The sequence below is a fragment of the Natrix helvetica genome (genome assembly GCF_964273705.1).
Source record: "Natrix helvetica genome assembly, chromosome: 4".
Lineage (NCBI taxonomy): Eukaryota > Metazoa > Chordata > Lepidosauria > Squamata > Natricidae > Natrix > Natrix helvetica.
The window spans coordinates 96708917-96725687 of record NC_138550.1 but is presented as its reverse complement, the minus strand read 5'-3'; the positions used below and the strand labels follow the sequence as shown (position 1 = coordinate 96725687).

The following is a 16771-nucleotide window of genomic DNA, read 5'->3' as shown; positions in this document are numbered from 1 at the left end:
GCTTCTGTAATAATTTTTCAACCTTTGGGTAGGTTATATATTTAAACACAGAACTGAGGAGGGAAAACAATACTAATTTGCTAACTTTTGCTTCTACCCTAATGCTTTTTTGTATAACTGTACATCAAGTCAAAGGTCCACCAAAGGAGAAGAAATTGCCAAGTGAATGAGAAGTTGTAAGCAGAGATATTTTATAATTCATTTTTTTTTTGTCCTGGGATTCATAACAACAATTTCAGAAACCCAGCTAACCATTATTTTACACATTTCATTTCCACATAGACTATAAAATAATTAACTTTCTAAAATGCATTAAACATATATGAACAATTTTAGGAATGGATTAATGTTTTACCTTTTAATGTGTAAAAAGTGCTGATGAGATTACTGAACTGATACAGTTATCCAGTAATGAATACATCTCATCAGGGAATCCCCATTAGAAATAACTAGAACATATAGGTAGTCCTCAACTTATGATTGTTCATTTAATGATTGCTTAAAAGTTATGACAGCCTTGGAGAACATGACCTATGATAATTATGTAATAATGATTACAATCGTAACGGTACTTTCAACTGTTGCACCATCCTGGCGGTCACATGATTGCAATTTGGGCACCTGGAAACTGGCTCGCATTTACAATTGTTGGGTTGCAGCATCCTGTGGTCACATAATCACGATTTGTAATCTTTTTTGCCCATTTTTTCCACAAAACTGCCCATTGGGGATGCTGGATTCACTTAGTGACTATGTGATTCACTTAACAAGGACAGTGATTAGTTTAACAACCACAATGATTTCCTTAACAACTGTTGTAAAAATTATTGTAAAATTAGGAACAACTCAACTTACAACCATAACAAATTTGGGTCCTACTTGTGTTCATAAATTGAGGATTACAAGGTTACCTGTATTTCTTTGGGAATGGTCCCCTCTCCCGTGTCCTCCCTGGTATATTAAACAATTGCTACTCCAATAATTTGGGTCTACTGAACTTAAAAGAAAAGGCTTATTCCTGAATATGACATCATCAATAAGATGTAAGGGCCAATGTCTCGATGGCATGCCTGAATCAGATTTAGCCTGTTGCAGCAGATGCTTCCTTTCCTGGCTTTCCAGCCCAGTCAGCTGAAAAGCTAAATTTGCCCATTCTATTATTGGAATGGCTCAACACACATTCAAATCTCCAGCTAGCTGAACTGAGCTACATGAACTCTTCCAAATTCAACAAAGCCTGCTATATCATCCTTGTTAAATCCCAAGCACAGCAGCGTAATGTTCTGTTTCAAATTCCTGCAGTGTTATTGAGAAGTAATTACGTTTTTCCCCACAGACATCTGATACCGGATTGGCACACAAGATATGCTACATACTTCACCTGCTGGAGAGCTTCTGTACAACTCATAAGGCACCATCTGCAAAGATGTACAGAGCTAGATGTGAAGGACAAAAAAAAAATTCTTCACAAGGAAACACACTCTGAGGTTTGATACAGTCTTCAAAAAACTGCATTCTGATGGCTTCATCAATCCAGTAAATAAAGCAATTAATATTAATCATATTTCTATTTAGCTACTAGTTATTACTGGTGCATGAAACGTATCAACATTTTAAAACACAGTTGGAATATTGAGACAATGCTAAGGGTTGATATAACCCATATCATTTAAAAAAACAGCTCTGATCATCCCTGATTAATATGATTGCTCACAATGGAACAATTGACTACGTAATTAAATATATCCAAATACTCTTTTAAGCAAAACAATCAATAATAATAAGAAATATTATAGAACATCTCTTCAAGATATGAGCACCAATCTGCAGCAAATATCACTAACTATTTATTGCAAGCTTAAAAGGAAATAAAAAGATCCCAAAAAAGAATGTGACCCAAAACACACATCCTGCAACTCTCTCATTCGGTAAACCATAGTAACTAAAGTATACAATACAATACAATACAATACAATACAATACAATACAATACAATACAATACAATACAATACAATACAATACAATAGCAGAGTTGGAAGGGACCTTGGAGGTCTTCTAGTCCAACCCCCTGCCTAGGCAGGAAACCCTATACTGTTTCAGACAAATGGCTATCCAACATCTTCTTAAAGACTTCCAGTGTATCACTAGGTGAAAAATAGTAGGAGTGATTATTTTTTGAGTGTCTTGGGCTTGACTTGTGGCATGCATGTTTAACATACCTCCCTTACTGAATTATTTGGAGTAAGCCCCACTGAATAGAATGAAACATATTTTTGTACATTTACTCTGGCTATTACATATGGTGCTTTTATTACATTTTTTTCCTCAGTGAGAAAAGTTACTTTCTTCACAAAGAATATTAGGATTTATGAATGTAAAACAAACAAAAATAGATTTAACTCTGCAATCCTTTCTAGATCACAGTACAGTGTTGGTCTACATTGCTCATTGTGAAGTTCATGAGATAATATGTATTCTCTAAGATAGTATAAAAGCCTTCAATCCAGAAATCCAATGAGAGAGAAAAAAACAGGAATGAAGTCTTTGTAAGTGACATCAATGAAAATTTTTCTTTTTTCATTTCTCCAAAAATTCCTCAGCTGGAGACATGCTTCTTCTGAAATGTCAGTAAAATCAAGGAAAGGGTTTTGAGGTAAAATGATACTATCTTTGGGAAAGAAAAGAATGAAAAGTTCCCATAAATTCCCAATTAAATATTCAAAACTAAATACATCAAAGCATGTGGAAACCTCACTGGATTCTGTAATGTTCAAGGAGCAAACTAACTTCAGGGATAGATTTTTATCTTTTCTTTCCAAAATCCCACCATATTCTGTTATGGCATTTTGACAAGAACAGGCCATCCACACTTGAAGACAAATGCACCCCAAGTGTATTCATTAAAATAACAATTACTGTTTTACTATTAATACATTTGTAATTCTTAAACTTACTCAATTTCTATCAGAGTTTTACCATGTATAATAATAAAAAGATATTTTTGCCCCTTTCTCAATAACCTAGGGTTTGTTCTTCATTTGTTTGTTTTTTATCAAGACAACAGATACATTTTTAACTGCCTGCTGGCTCAATAACAACTGAAAGCTATTTATTTTTAACGTTTATGAGAATCTGGTTATTCAATGAATACAATACTTCCTTGCATGTGTAATTTTAAAATGTGTAAGAGCTGTTTTAAGTCAAGGACTACCTGTATCGCCATCTAAGAGACTATCACATACAAGATAGAACAGACTTGTTCCCTACTGAAATCAAAAGCTGGACAAGAATCAAGGAGAATGAGGATGAGAGAAATTTCCTGATGGTAAAATGTATTAAATAATGCAAGTGTATTTCTGGAAAAATTGCAGACTGCCCTTTACTGGATCTTTTCAAATAGAGATTGGTTGAATATTTGTTGGGGGAGGGATAGCTAAGTGATTAATGAATTCACGTGCTGAACAGAGGTTTAGATCAAATGACTGACAGGATTTCTTCTTACATTTTATGATTTAATTATACACCTTAATCCTGTTGGCACTTATTGGTGATGATAGCGTTATATGTCTGAGATTTTAATTCACTCTGCTAAACAACTAATTCCCACAACATTGTCAAACTATGGTATTTACTAAGACTATATTATTATTATTATTCTCATTCTTCCTATTACCTATTTCCTTTTCTACTAATGACTATAACTTTGTTGTATATTGTTTTATTTAGTTTCCTAGTATGATTTATGTTGATTGCTTATTTAGTATCCCATGACTATCACTAAGTGTTTTATCTTATGACTTATGATGAATGTATTTTTATGATGACTATGAATATGATGACTATGATCATGATTTATCACTTATATCTTTTATGTACACTGAGAGCTATGCACCGAAGTGTGTCCAATCACACTTGGCCAATAAAGAATTCTATTTTATTCTAAATAAAATACTATCTTGAAGGCAGATCTTTAGCAAGTTTTAGCTTGTTAAATCATAGTATGCTAGAATTCTGTAGTTTTCCCATAGTTATATCATTCTATTAGGGCATACAAGTATATTCACACACTTCTATGAAAATATAATCTGTACATTATTCAATCATAAAGGAGAAAAAAATGCTTCCCACCACTCGTGAATAATTCAGTTCCAGTGTTAGTTTCTCATTTACCAAATTATGTAGCAACATCAACATTCAGAATGCTATTTGTTCTTTGTCTCTAAGTTAACAGCCACAGTTACTAACAGTGATCTGCAGGTATATATAAGAATGCACTGCAAATGAAGGCAGTGCGCTGGGCTGTGAAACCGATTGCACTAGTCTTTGTTAACAGAGAGGTCAACGAAGCAAAAGGAATTTTCATACCTGAGTTAACTAGCTGCTGCTCCATAACCCCACATCCCAAGACCTCCATCCATTCTCCTTGAAAGTTGATCTCCATCTCAAAGGAAGGGTGAGTAAATGGAAAATAACAGTCCACCCACCTAATCTTGAGTCCTGGAGTGGTTAAAATAAAAGATATAAGCCAAAAAGAAAAGATGGGGTTAAGTGATGTTAACAGCTTATGCCTTGCAGTATACCCTAAGAAAAAGTTTGCCTTTCGTTTAATGTCATCAGTAGCTGCAAACTATAAAAAGTAAATAGCCACATAACTGACAGTACTTTGTGTATAAGGTAATATATCGTGGATCTTGTGAAAGAGGTGGAGTAGGAGAAAGAGCCACATCTTTTCAAAGGGGAAAAAGCCTTTATGCAATTCAAATACCCTTTAAAAACAAATCAATCACCAGCAACTATCTGGCGAACATGGGTAAAATTTTGTTGTGGTCAGGAACTGGAAATAACTAACATCTCCCCAGAGATATAGATGATGATATTATAATCGTTATTTATTTTTTATTTATTAAGCAGATTTGTATGACTGCCCAGTTCATACACAGGTGACTCCGGGCAGTTTACAACATTAAAATCCACAATATTAAAAATTGTAAACCACCACCCCCCCCCCTCCACTGCAGCAGCAACAAAATCAAATCAATCACGTGATCAGCTCCATCTCCATTCGAAGTCCTCAGGTCCACTTGCAAAACCACATCTTCGGAGCCTTTCGGAAAGGCCACAAGGTGAGGGTCAATCACACTTCCAGGGGAAGGATGTCCCATAGGGAAGGGTAGGGGTGAAATTCAGCAGAACCGGTAGCGGAAATTTTGAATAGTTCAGAGAACCGGCAAATACCACCTCTGGCTGGTCCCAGAGTGGGGTGGGAATGGAAATTTTGCAATATCCTTTCCCCAGGAGTGGGGAGGGAATGGGGATTTTGCAGTATCCTTCCCCTGCCATGCCCATCAAGCCACGCCCACAGAACCGGTAGTAAAAAAAATTGAATTTGACCATTGGGAAGGGCCACCACTGACAATGCCCTTTTTCGTAGTTCCACCGGATGTACATCCCTAATGGATGGGACCAACAGCATTCTCTGCCATCCCATCTTAACCCTCTACAAGAGCCAAAGAGCTCCTTACTCAGAGCCACTACATCTTGCCATGGTGCAGCTTTAGCCTGTTGCATCGTATCCAGATCTCAACAGCCTTCAGGCACAGGGAGATATCACAGAATCACTTAACTCACCACGGACAGAGATGTACAGCTGAGTATCATCAATATGCGGATGATATTTCAACCCCATAATGGGGTGACCTCCCCCAGTGATTTTATGTAGCTATTAACATTTCCTATAGGCAGATTTGGTGCCTTTGGTAATCAGCAAGTCTTCATAGTGTACTAGCCTCAATGCTTCTTCTATACTGTCCTTCAGATATTTTTCCAATGCCCTTTTTTCTTCAACTTCTAGTATATTTGAACCTAGGCTCCTTGGTAAATAGAGTCTGTCAACGTTACTGTGCGGTTGAAGGGTATGAGTCACTGTTATTATTTTTCTGGTCTCCCTATCCAGGGTTTATACTTCAGCTTGAATCCATTCCACTATTTCAACTGTATATCTAATGGCTGGAATTGCTCAGGTGTTAAATCACCTCGATTTTCACCACTGAGTTTGGAGTTTAAGATCTTCTTCACTCTTCTCATGTACAGGTAATCCTCGACTTACAACAGTTCATTTAGTGACCATTCAAAGCAATGGTGGGTTTCGGATCCCGGTGACACCGGTACAGTGCAATGGGTCCTGGCGTCCACCACATACATGCGCGCAGTGTGCGGATGCATCCTTAACTCCTACGATACCTCTGCAACGCTTCAGCTGCTCGCTTCAGAGCATTCAGAGCATTGCCCTGGTGCCGTACGCTCCATGCATGTAAAGAGCTCAAATACAGGATGGGTGGGTCCTCCAGAGCACCGTACCAGATCAGGCACCCAGCAGGCACCATTATGCCCATACCGTGGCGTACCACCTGCAACCCACCACTGATTCAAAGCTACAATGGCACTGAAAAAAGTAACTTATGACCATTTTTCACTCTTATGACCATTGCAGCATCCCCATGGTCACATGAGCAAAATTCAGATGCTTGGCAACTAGTTCATATTTATGACGGTTGCAGTGTCCCGGGGTCATGTGATTCCCTTTTGTGAACTTCTGACAAGCAAAGTCAATGTGGAATCCAGATTCACTTAACAACTGTGTTACTAACTTAATAAATGTAATGATTCACTTAACAACCGTGTTACTAACTTAATAAATGTAGTGATTCACTTAACAACTGTGTTACTAACTTAATAAATGTAATGATTCACTTAACAACTGTGTTACTAACTTAATAAATGTAATAATTCACTTAGCAACTGTGGCAAGAAAGTTGTAAAATGGGGCAAACTCACTTAACAACTTATTTTTCTCTTGTGCAGTAAATGAGCTGAGAGTCTCTCTTTCAAGTCCTGCTCTTTTTTTCAGAGGAAGAGTTATCTTTAACTATGTAGTTTGTTTCATTTCCAGTTGGCACGCATAACTTCTTCTTCTTTTCTGACTTTATCTTAAGCAATCTTATTGTGACTGGCGCGCAACATGCCCAAGCGGAGTGTTCAAACCTGAGAATCTATTGCTCTAGCCGAGCCTACAAACTGCAATGGCATACATCCAGTTTATAATGGACCTGACAACCCATTAGAAACATAAAACTTATGTGAGAAGGTCAAATATTTAAAACCACACTGAACTAATGGTAATTACTGTAACCAGCATTGCATTCACTGTATGCAAATGAAGACGAAGAAACTATATTTTCATCCTTAGAATCTTGGCTTTTTTTTTTTCTGAAAATATGGTTTTAAAGTATAATTTGAACATAAGCTGACAAATAATCTAAAAATGAGTAACCCCACGACACAGAACCAAAGGAAATATTTATCATCAAGTGCCCCATGTTCAATCTGACATTTATTTTCAGTTTATGTAACGTGAATAAAAAATAAGTTGAGACTGGAGCCGACTATGAAAAGAAGAAACAAGTAGGCATATACCACAAACAAAAATTCTCAGCAAAAAAAAGAAAGAAGTTGCTAACACCTTCTTGTGTAGGAGTTTAAGTTAAAATGTTCTTTGCTAGAGCTATGATAAAAATATATCCCAACAATTTCAAACCTTGCCAACATCTTGCTTGAATTCTAATGTTGTATTTTTAAATATACTTTTAAGAATAATTTTGCTGGCTTAAATTCATTATGCTTGGCTTTCTAGTACATTTTCCTTTCCCATGTGCCCTCTTCCGATGTGAAGGAGTGCAGCTCCCAAAATTCCAAAATGTTTTTTGTGAGACTCAGAGATATATTGTTCTTAACAAAGGCATCAGACCACGGTAGCTTGTTATATTGTAATGCAGCTTTGGTATATGTTATTAGTGAGTTATTTTTAAAACAAATTTCCATTTCAGAATTGAACGTCTATGTCCTCAACTCAGTGACGTGCGGTGAGGTTTATGACTGGTGAGGCACTGACACAGTGCTGGGTTTCAAATATTTTTAGACTTGTGGACTTCAACTCCCAGAATTCCACAGCCAGGCATGCTCAGTTCCAATTTAAAGCGACAGCATTTGTTTTTCTCCTTTGCTCCTTCTTTCTTTTTCTTTTTCTTCTCCTTCCCCTCCTTCCTCCCTCTCTCCCTTCCTCCCCCTCTCTCAAACACACACACACGCACGCGCACACACACACACACACACACACAGAAGTTGGATTGGACTATCTCTCCTACCCCTTCCCTCTCTCACTCACTCTCAAACAAACCCACACACACACAAAAGTTGGATTGGATATCTTTTCCAGTGGCTTGAAAGCAGCTCCTCTGCCATCCCCCCCCCCCATTCCCCTGCTGCCTTTCCCAAACACCTCCACCATTGCAAATGCAGCCTGCTGTCTGGGTGGGAAATGCCTGGAACACAATAAAGCCCACCCACCACCTCCTGCTGGCAGGCTGGGGTGAGAGGAGAGGCAGAGAAGCCGGAGGGGAGCCAAGCTGAGCCTTCCAAAAGAAAGAGTCTGGGGGGAAGTGTGTGTACTACAGCATGGCTCTTTGCCTGGCTTCCTGCCTCCTCCTGTGGTCTCCTCAGTGCTCGCTTGTGCTCTCCCTCCCCAAGTGTAGTTTGATTGCAGGTGGAGCCACGTTGCCTTTTCAAACTTGTAATCAGTGAAGCTGGGCTAGATTTTTATATAGTTTTATCCAGCTGTGTGTGTGAGAGAGAGAAATGAATGGGGGCCTGGGGAGGAAGTCACTACACTTGGGGAGGGAGAGCACCAGTGAGGTTAAGCAGAGTTCCATGGCAGTGGACCTAGTTACCTGCAGGATCGCATCCTACCACACACGTCCCTGCGACCTATCCGCTCACACAGAGAGGGGCTCCTCCTGGTGCCGTCTGCTAGTCAATGCCAGCGGGCGACACCTAGGAGTAGATCCTTCTCTGTGATGGGCCCAACCCTCTGGAATGACCTCCCCCCTGACATTCGAACTACCACCGACCTCCGTTCCTTCCGGCAAAAGTTAAAGACTCACCTATTTCAATCAGCTGGCCTGGCACTTTCTTAGTTCTACCTCCCGGGGATTTATTCATTTTAATTGGGTTTGGGGTTTTAAAAAGTTTTTAATACACTATATACTATATTTAATATTTATTATTCTATGTACAGTCTTGCAACCTCCTCCACCTACGTATTTAATTATTTAACTGTTTTGTATGTATTTTATAACGTATTTTAGTGACTGTACACCGCCCCGAGTCCCTTTCGGGAGAGGGGGCGGTCTATAAATATGAATAATAAATAAAATAAATAAATAAGAGTTGATTGCAGGTGGAGCCACGTTGCCTTTTCAAACTTGTAATCAGTGAAGCTGGGCTAGATTTTTATATAGTTTTATCCAGCTGTGTGTGTGAGAGAGAGAAATGAATGGGGGCCTGGGGAGGAAGTCACTACACTTGGGGAGGGAGAGCACCAGTGAGGTTAAGCAGAGTCATCCACGGTGAGGCAGCAACTAGCTCAGCTTTTTCCTTTTACTTTTTTTTTTTCATGATGAGAGTGGTGAGGCTGTGCCTCACTTGCCTCACCTGACTGCACGTCACTGCCTCAACTATAAACTAATCTGGAATATAAAACAATACATCAAAAATATAACAATGTGTGCATTTATGCTTATTGGACCAAATAGTTATGGTCATAAACCTTCATGCATCAAAATCAGTATAACATCATCGAACTGTAGAAAGCTATAGTGTGTTGCAAGAAAAGTCTATTGCTGATAGCTCTTCTTAAATACTTAGCTGAATATAATGATATCATTACAGGTAATCCTTATTTAATGACCACAATTAGGATGACAACTTGATCATTAAGCAAGCAGTCACTAAGCAAAATCGCAACTGTGCTTATGATCTTATTTTAGTTTTTCTTTGCTTTTCGGACCTGCAAACAGTTGCAAACAGTCACTAAACGAGGCAGTTGTTAAACACGGACTGTCAGCATAGTGTGGTACTTATCTGGGCATACTTGTTGCTACTGTGTGTTAATTGACATTCTGTTTCCATGAACAGATAATCTGGAGGCATCACTAATGTGTAAATTTGAGATTAGTGTTGGTAAAGATTCTGCAGGAATTGCTACAAGTTACCACTTACAGTAATTAGCCAGTATTTATTATTACTAGCTGCTAGAGTACATGACTCTGATAAAATACATTGCAACCTAATCATTTGGCCATTTGATTGATTTATGAGGTACGTACCATCGCCAAAGAGATGAGCCACAAGTTTTGTGAGTGTCGTTTTCAAATTGTATTCCACAAGTTTTGCTGCTTCCATGGTATGCATCTCTTGCTTATGTGATGTACGGTGTCCTTGTTCAAACAAGCAACAATTTTCTCTATCGCTGACATTGCTGAACAACTGTTTATTAAAGAAAAGACAAATTATGAGCAATTAGCACTGTTTGTTCAAGGCATTTCACATACATGCTCGTGATAATCCTTATAAATAGTCTATGAAGGAGATTCCCATTTGTTGCATTAGTTATATCAAATATGTTAATTGAACTTCAGTAACATTATAGAAAGTTTCTTTTTTTAGAAATCAAGTCCATATTTTCCCAATCTGCAGAAACTGACCTAAGCATCAGCGCTTAAGGTCACTTAAGCAAGTATGTTTCTAAATTGGGATTTTAATTAGAGATTTCCAGCTCACAGTTTACACACTTAGCAACAGGCCTTCATCAAAATATCTTATCTGTAATGGTATATGGGAATGACCTTGGGAGACAGAGGGAAGAGATGCAGCCTAGGGAACCGTCAAATAAAAGGCAACTTAGTCTACAGCAGGAATGTGGGCGGGCAAGCAGCTGAGAAGGAACCCTTCCGAATTCCTCGGGCTGAAAAGGAGAGGGGAGAAATGTACTTTCAAACTGTAAGATTCTGTTAATGTTACTTTGCAATAAAGTACAATTAGCTCAGCTGGCCGTGCTTCTTGCTTGCACTATCTTGTAAGACTGACAACAGTTTTCCCCTATCAAGTGTCCTCTCCACTGATATACCCACATTACCAAATGAATTATAAGAATTAGAGTTCAACATATCTGGAGGACACCTGAGTAGTCATCGACTTATGACCACAATTGAGCCCAAAATTTCTGTTCTTAAGTGAGAAATTTGTTAAGTGGGCTTTGCTCCATTTTATGAACTTTCTTGCCTCAGTTATTAAGTGAATCACTGCAGTTTAAAAGTTAGTAACATGACAGTTAAGTGAATCTGGCTTCCCCTTGGACTTTGCTTGTCAGAAGGTTGCAAAAGGTAATCACATGTCCTTGCGACACAGCAATGGCCATAAGTATGAGCCAATTACCAAGCATCTGAATTTTGATCACATGGGGATGATTCAAAGGTCATAACTGTGAAAAACAGCCATAAATCACTTTTCTTCAGTGCTGTTGTAACTTTGAACGGTCACTAAATGAACTGTTGCAAGTTGAGGACTACCTGTACTGATGCTCTTGCAAAGATAGTGACCAAAAGTAATTTTAACATTTATAAATAATTTGATGTAATCACCATTTTGGTACAGTGGTGATTATTTCTTTTCATAATATCACTTATATTTCAGATAATAATAAATAGCAGTGACATCTATATGCATACCCTGTTTCCCTGAAAATAAGACCTCCTGGGATAATGAGTCCAATCGGGCTTTTGAGCGCTTGAGCTAAAATAAGCCCTCCCTGAAAATATTGCAACACAGCAGCAGCCGTGAGGTGACCACGCTTGCCGCCTCCTGCACTTCAAAAATAATAAGACCTTCCAAAAATAAGGCCAAGTGCTTATTTCGGGGGTCAAAAGAAACTAAGACCCTGTCTTATTTTTGGGGAAACATGGTATTATTTGTTTAGAGTTTTATGGTGATCTACAATTATTTCTCAAGATGAAACAACAACTTTAGCCTTATCAAGTCAATTGATTATTTAATCAATGAAATAATACATTCTCCTTAAGGGCGCCGATCATTCACCTCTACTAACTCAACATACCTACATTAGCTGTTTTTTAATATTTGATTGATGAATCTAGCACATATAATATGTCAATTTTCCTTTAAATGAGGAAGAATCCATAATTAAATCAATGTACTCAGTCCAAATCGAATGTAGAACCACCTCCTACCTGATGGATTAACAATGACAATCATGCACAACTTGTGCACGAAGGGGAATATTTCCTACCATTATAATTCACAGTTTGACACACACACACACACACACACACACACACACAAAATAAAAACCCTGTAAGATCACACCTGGCCCTCCACTGTCATTGAATGAGCAAGAACTCAAGTTGCTGTGTTAATAATAGAATACCTTCTGCTGTTTACAGCCAGGACTTTCAGTTTAGGAAGAAAACAACACAAATTACTTTGGACATGAAGCTACATCACCTTTCAATGTAATCACTGAATCTTTCAATCCAGAACTCACCAAATGTAGAAAGCTGAGATTGTTTATATTATATGAATTCAGTCAGCAAACTCGGGTAGCTAAAAGGCTTTCAGAAAGGGTGTGACCCATCTTTCAAAAGGTGTAATCCATTATTTTTTTTAAAAATTACTGTATTTTTCGGAGTATAAGATGCACCTTTTTACCCCCAAAGAGGATGAAAATCTGGACGCGTCTTATACTCCGAATGTAGCTCCACCCACCCGCTCCATGTGTCGCATTTTCAGGGGGTTCCAAGAGAAGGGGATCCTCACTTTCACATGGCGCCTGATTCCTGAAGCTGCCTGGGGAACTACGATGAAAGCCTTTTCAATGAAAGCATTTTTGGGCTGTAGGGTCCCCTCCCCGATTCCAAAAAGGGCGCGTGCAGAGGCCAAACAAGTGCGTCGTGTTTCAGGTGGCAGGTGGTTCCAGCACGCGCTGCCACCTGAAAATGCTTTCCTTCCCAGTTCCCCGGTGCACATCGCGGAGCCATGCGCCCTCCTCCTCCTCTACAGACTCGCCACCTGTTTTCTCCTTGCCAGCACCGTTAGCTGGAGGAGGCAGGGAGAAAAGCAAGAGGGCAGCACAGTCGGGCGAGGGCGCAGGTGCCAGGCACGGACACAGTGCAAGCAGATTTGAGGCAGCCGACCGATTGCCTGCTTACCAGCTTGGCTGCTGGCCACCCAGAGTGCGCAGGCAGCAAAGGTCGCCGCTGCCTCCTGCCTACATGCCTCAAGGAGCCCGAGCAGCAGCAGCAAGATGTTTACTGCACAGAATAGCCAAGAGAGAGAAGTGGCGATCTGCCAGACTCAAGAAAGATGTTCAGACACAATTTGGGGGTGGCAGGTGGGGCGGAGGGTGGGGCGGGGTGGAGCACACATCTTATTCAAGTCTGGCAGCTCCACACTTCTCTCTCTCGGTCACTCTGTGCAGAGAAACATTTTGCATAGTAAAGAAAAACTTCTCATGAAGTTTTTTTTCCCTGCAAAGACCAGCTGAAAAATGCAATGGAGCTGCCAGACTCTATTAAGTTGCGCATTTTATGGTGGGGCACAATTTGGGGGTGGCAGGTAGGGCAGGGGATGGGATGCCCAGCATTCCTGCCAGTGGCGAAGAAGTGCCCCGGGCACTGCTGGACTCTCCCCTCCCCTCGGTCATTGGGGCGGGGGTGGTGAAACTTCGCCCGGCGCACTGCCTCTCCTCTCCTGTCGGCTGTTATCTGGGAGAGGGGCCGCGAAACCATGGTCACTGGCAGTGACATTTAAGGCTGTGGGCAGTGCGCTCCAAGAAGCAGCTGCCAAGGCACGCCATTCCCTGCCCCACCTGCCACCCCCAAATTGTGCCCCACCGTGAAATGCACATCTTAAACCTACGACGTGGGTTTCCTTTGCTGCCTGTGCACTCCAGGTGGCCAGCAGCCAAGCTGCCGGCTGCCTCTAATCTGCCTGCCCTGTGTCTGTGCCCGGTTCCTGCACCCTCACCCGACTGCACTGCCATCTTGCTTTTCTCCCTGCCTCCCCCAGCTGACGGTGCTGGCCAGGAGAAAACAGGCGTCAAGTCTGTAGAGGAGGAGGAGGGCGTGTGGTTCTGCGATGTGCACCGGGGAACTGGGAAGGAAAGCATTTTCAGGTGGCAGCACATGCTGGAACTGCCTGCCACCTGAAACACAATGCACTTGTTTGGCCTCTGCACGGACCCTTTTTGGAATCAGGAAGGGGACCCTACAGCCCAAAAAAGCTTTCATTGAAAAGGCTTTCATTGCAATTCCCCAGGCAGCTTCGGGAATCAGGCTCTGACCGAGGCAGCAAAGACGTTAGCCAGATGAATACTGATGGATGCTGCTGGGAAAGAGGCAGAAAGGTTTTTTTCCTGATTTCCTCCCCCAAAATCAAGGTGCGTTTTATACTCCGATGCGTCTTATACTCTGAAAAATATGATAACTCACAGTTAATATGTTAATATTTACTTCCAGTGTTCAATATACTTTAGTTGATTGCCCTATCAAGGCAATCTGATAAAACTCAGTTCTGATTGATTTCTCATGCTTTAAACTCCTAATTTGGCTGAGATAGTTTTCTACTTCTATATGCCTTAAAATATATTAGAAATGTTTAATGCAATCATTTAGCTGTGCCTGAGAGTAAGGGCCTGGAAGCCAGTGGAATTATCCTTACTCCCAGGCAGCTAAGTGTCTTATATTCTTGGGATCTTGCCTTTTTTAAGATCAGAAGAAAAGAAATGCTGATATTAAGTGTTTAAAGTCTGTGTATACTGCTTTATCCCAAAAGGAATCCAGCAATGAAAAGAGAACCTCCTTTATTCCATTGCAAGTATCATCAATATCCCGAGTGCCCAAGATACAGTATATCATGTTGAAACTTTAGCAATACAAAGATAAAAGAAACAATACTCTTATGACATTAAAATGCCCTCCACCTGTATTACTCTATCAGCTTTTGCTGTCTCTCAAATACATATCTGAAGTGCTATGCGATGAAATGCTACCCAACTAATATAAAACTGGAAAAGAAGAATGTCAATCCAAGATTATATGTACAAAATAGAATTTCAGGTGGCCATTAAGCATAATTATTCTTCTATAGTGATCTCTCAGGCAAGGGCCATGTGACAAACATGTGACAAATGTGGTATCTATGGAATGATGAACAAACTCAATGTCGTGATGCATTGTTATATTGAGATTGGCTTCATTACAGTTGCTACAAACCATCAGCCCCTTTCATTTAAATCAAATCTAAAACTTGGTTCAAAGTATGGTTTCAGATGAGAAGAGAAAGATTTGCTCAAAAGCTGAAGCACCTTTGCAATGGCCAATCCATTGAAGTAGTCATGCAATCTAATTCAGAACATGCCTGGAAAGGTTTATTGGTGAAATTACCTGCTCTTTCACATTCTTTCTCTCCCTCTCTCTCTCTCTGGAAAAGGTAGCAAATACCATCTAATGCAACAGCGGCATGTTTCTATTTCAACAATTGACAATAATAAGAAGGAAAAGGAAAATGCATCTGGCTGAGAAAAGTATCAAATTCCTATGACTTCCTACTTCATCCTTCATGGTTTGGGACCAGGTTATCTGAGGTCTCACATCCATCTGACCCACTAGAGCAGTGGTTCTCAAACTGTGGGTCGGGACCCCTTTGGGGGTCGAACGACCCTTTCACAGGGGTCACCTAAGACCATTGGAAAACACATATTTTCGATGGTCTTAGGAACTGAGACACCAATTTTATGGTTGGGGGTCACCACAACATGAGGAACTGTATTAAAGGGTCGCGGCATTGGGAAGGTTGAGAAACACTGTACTAGAGTGTGGAGGAAAATAATATTGTGGGTCCCATCCCCTAAGGAGAAACATCTGGAGGGACCCAGAAGATGGGCCTTCTTTGTGGTGGCTCCCTCCCTCTGGAACATCATCCCTCCAGAAATTAGACTGGTCCCCACTCTGACACTCTTTTGGAAAGCCCTGATGTGGTTCTGCCACGGGGCCTGGAAAACTCAGAGCAGGATGGAGCCTATTAAATGGCTGGTTTGAATGTGTTGTGGCTAGGGTGGGGGGTTATTATTATTTTATTATTATTAATTATTATTATTATTTCTTTTATGTTGTGTTTTTATCTACAGTAAGCCGTATTGAGTTGCTGTGGGCGAGTAGGCGGCAACATACATTTTTTTAAATAAATAAATCTGGATTTTCCTTAAAAGAATTCCATTCTCCACCTTCCTTCTCTACCTCTACTGACATCTCTATCACTGAATTTCTACCACTTTCTACCTTAATTTTATTTATTTATTTAGACTCAGTTAGGTCACCGTAATGGAAATAGCACTGGTGGGTGATCAATAGATTACCTGATCTATTGATTTTAAATATCTTATGTTATCAGCAGAAAATTACCAGAATAATTATGTCACATCCCCTTAGCAAAACTTACCCAAAGTTTACAAAAAGGGCATCACCTAAATTAAACCAGTGTTTTTAGTCTGCAATATGCTATCAGTCTTTGTGTTTTCATTATCTCCCTCTGGTGGAGAGAATAATGTAGGTTATATTTAATTTGAGATAGAGGGGGTTAGATATACAATCTTTCCAAGTTACAGTTTTTTTAAAAAAAATGTGATACATTCAGACAAATAACTCCATTGTTTAAAAGTGAGCGATTTAAAATTTGACTTCCACAACGGCTGGTCCAATTATTTTGGAAACATAATTCTTTCTGTTGTCAGGATTTAAAGCAAATTCCTGACAACACATCACAGCAGGTGGTAGTACTTAACAGAACCTGGTGCATCTTGAA

At 39.9% G+C, this 16771-nt stretch overlaps 1 protein-coding gene across 1 annotated transcript in view; it reads right to left on the bottom strand.

Annotated features, from left to right (window-relative positions):
* FARS2 (phenylalanyl-tRNA synthetase 2, mitochondrial) overlaps nt 1-16771 on the bottom strand; it is a 226236-nt gene that overhangs the window by 152532 nt on the left and 56933 nt on the right. Inside the window, exons 4-5 of the mRNA XM_081951382.1 lie at nt 10222-10381; nt 4367-4498 (exon numbers count right to left, since the gene is read on the bottom strand). Coding sequence (XP_081807508.1) covers nt 4367-4498; nt 10222-10381 — 292 coding nt within the window. The remainder of the gene's footprint in view (nt 1-4366; nt 4499-10221; nt 10382-16771) is intronic.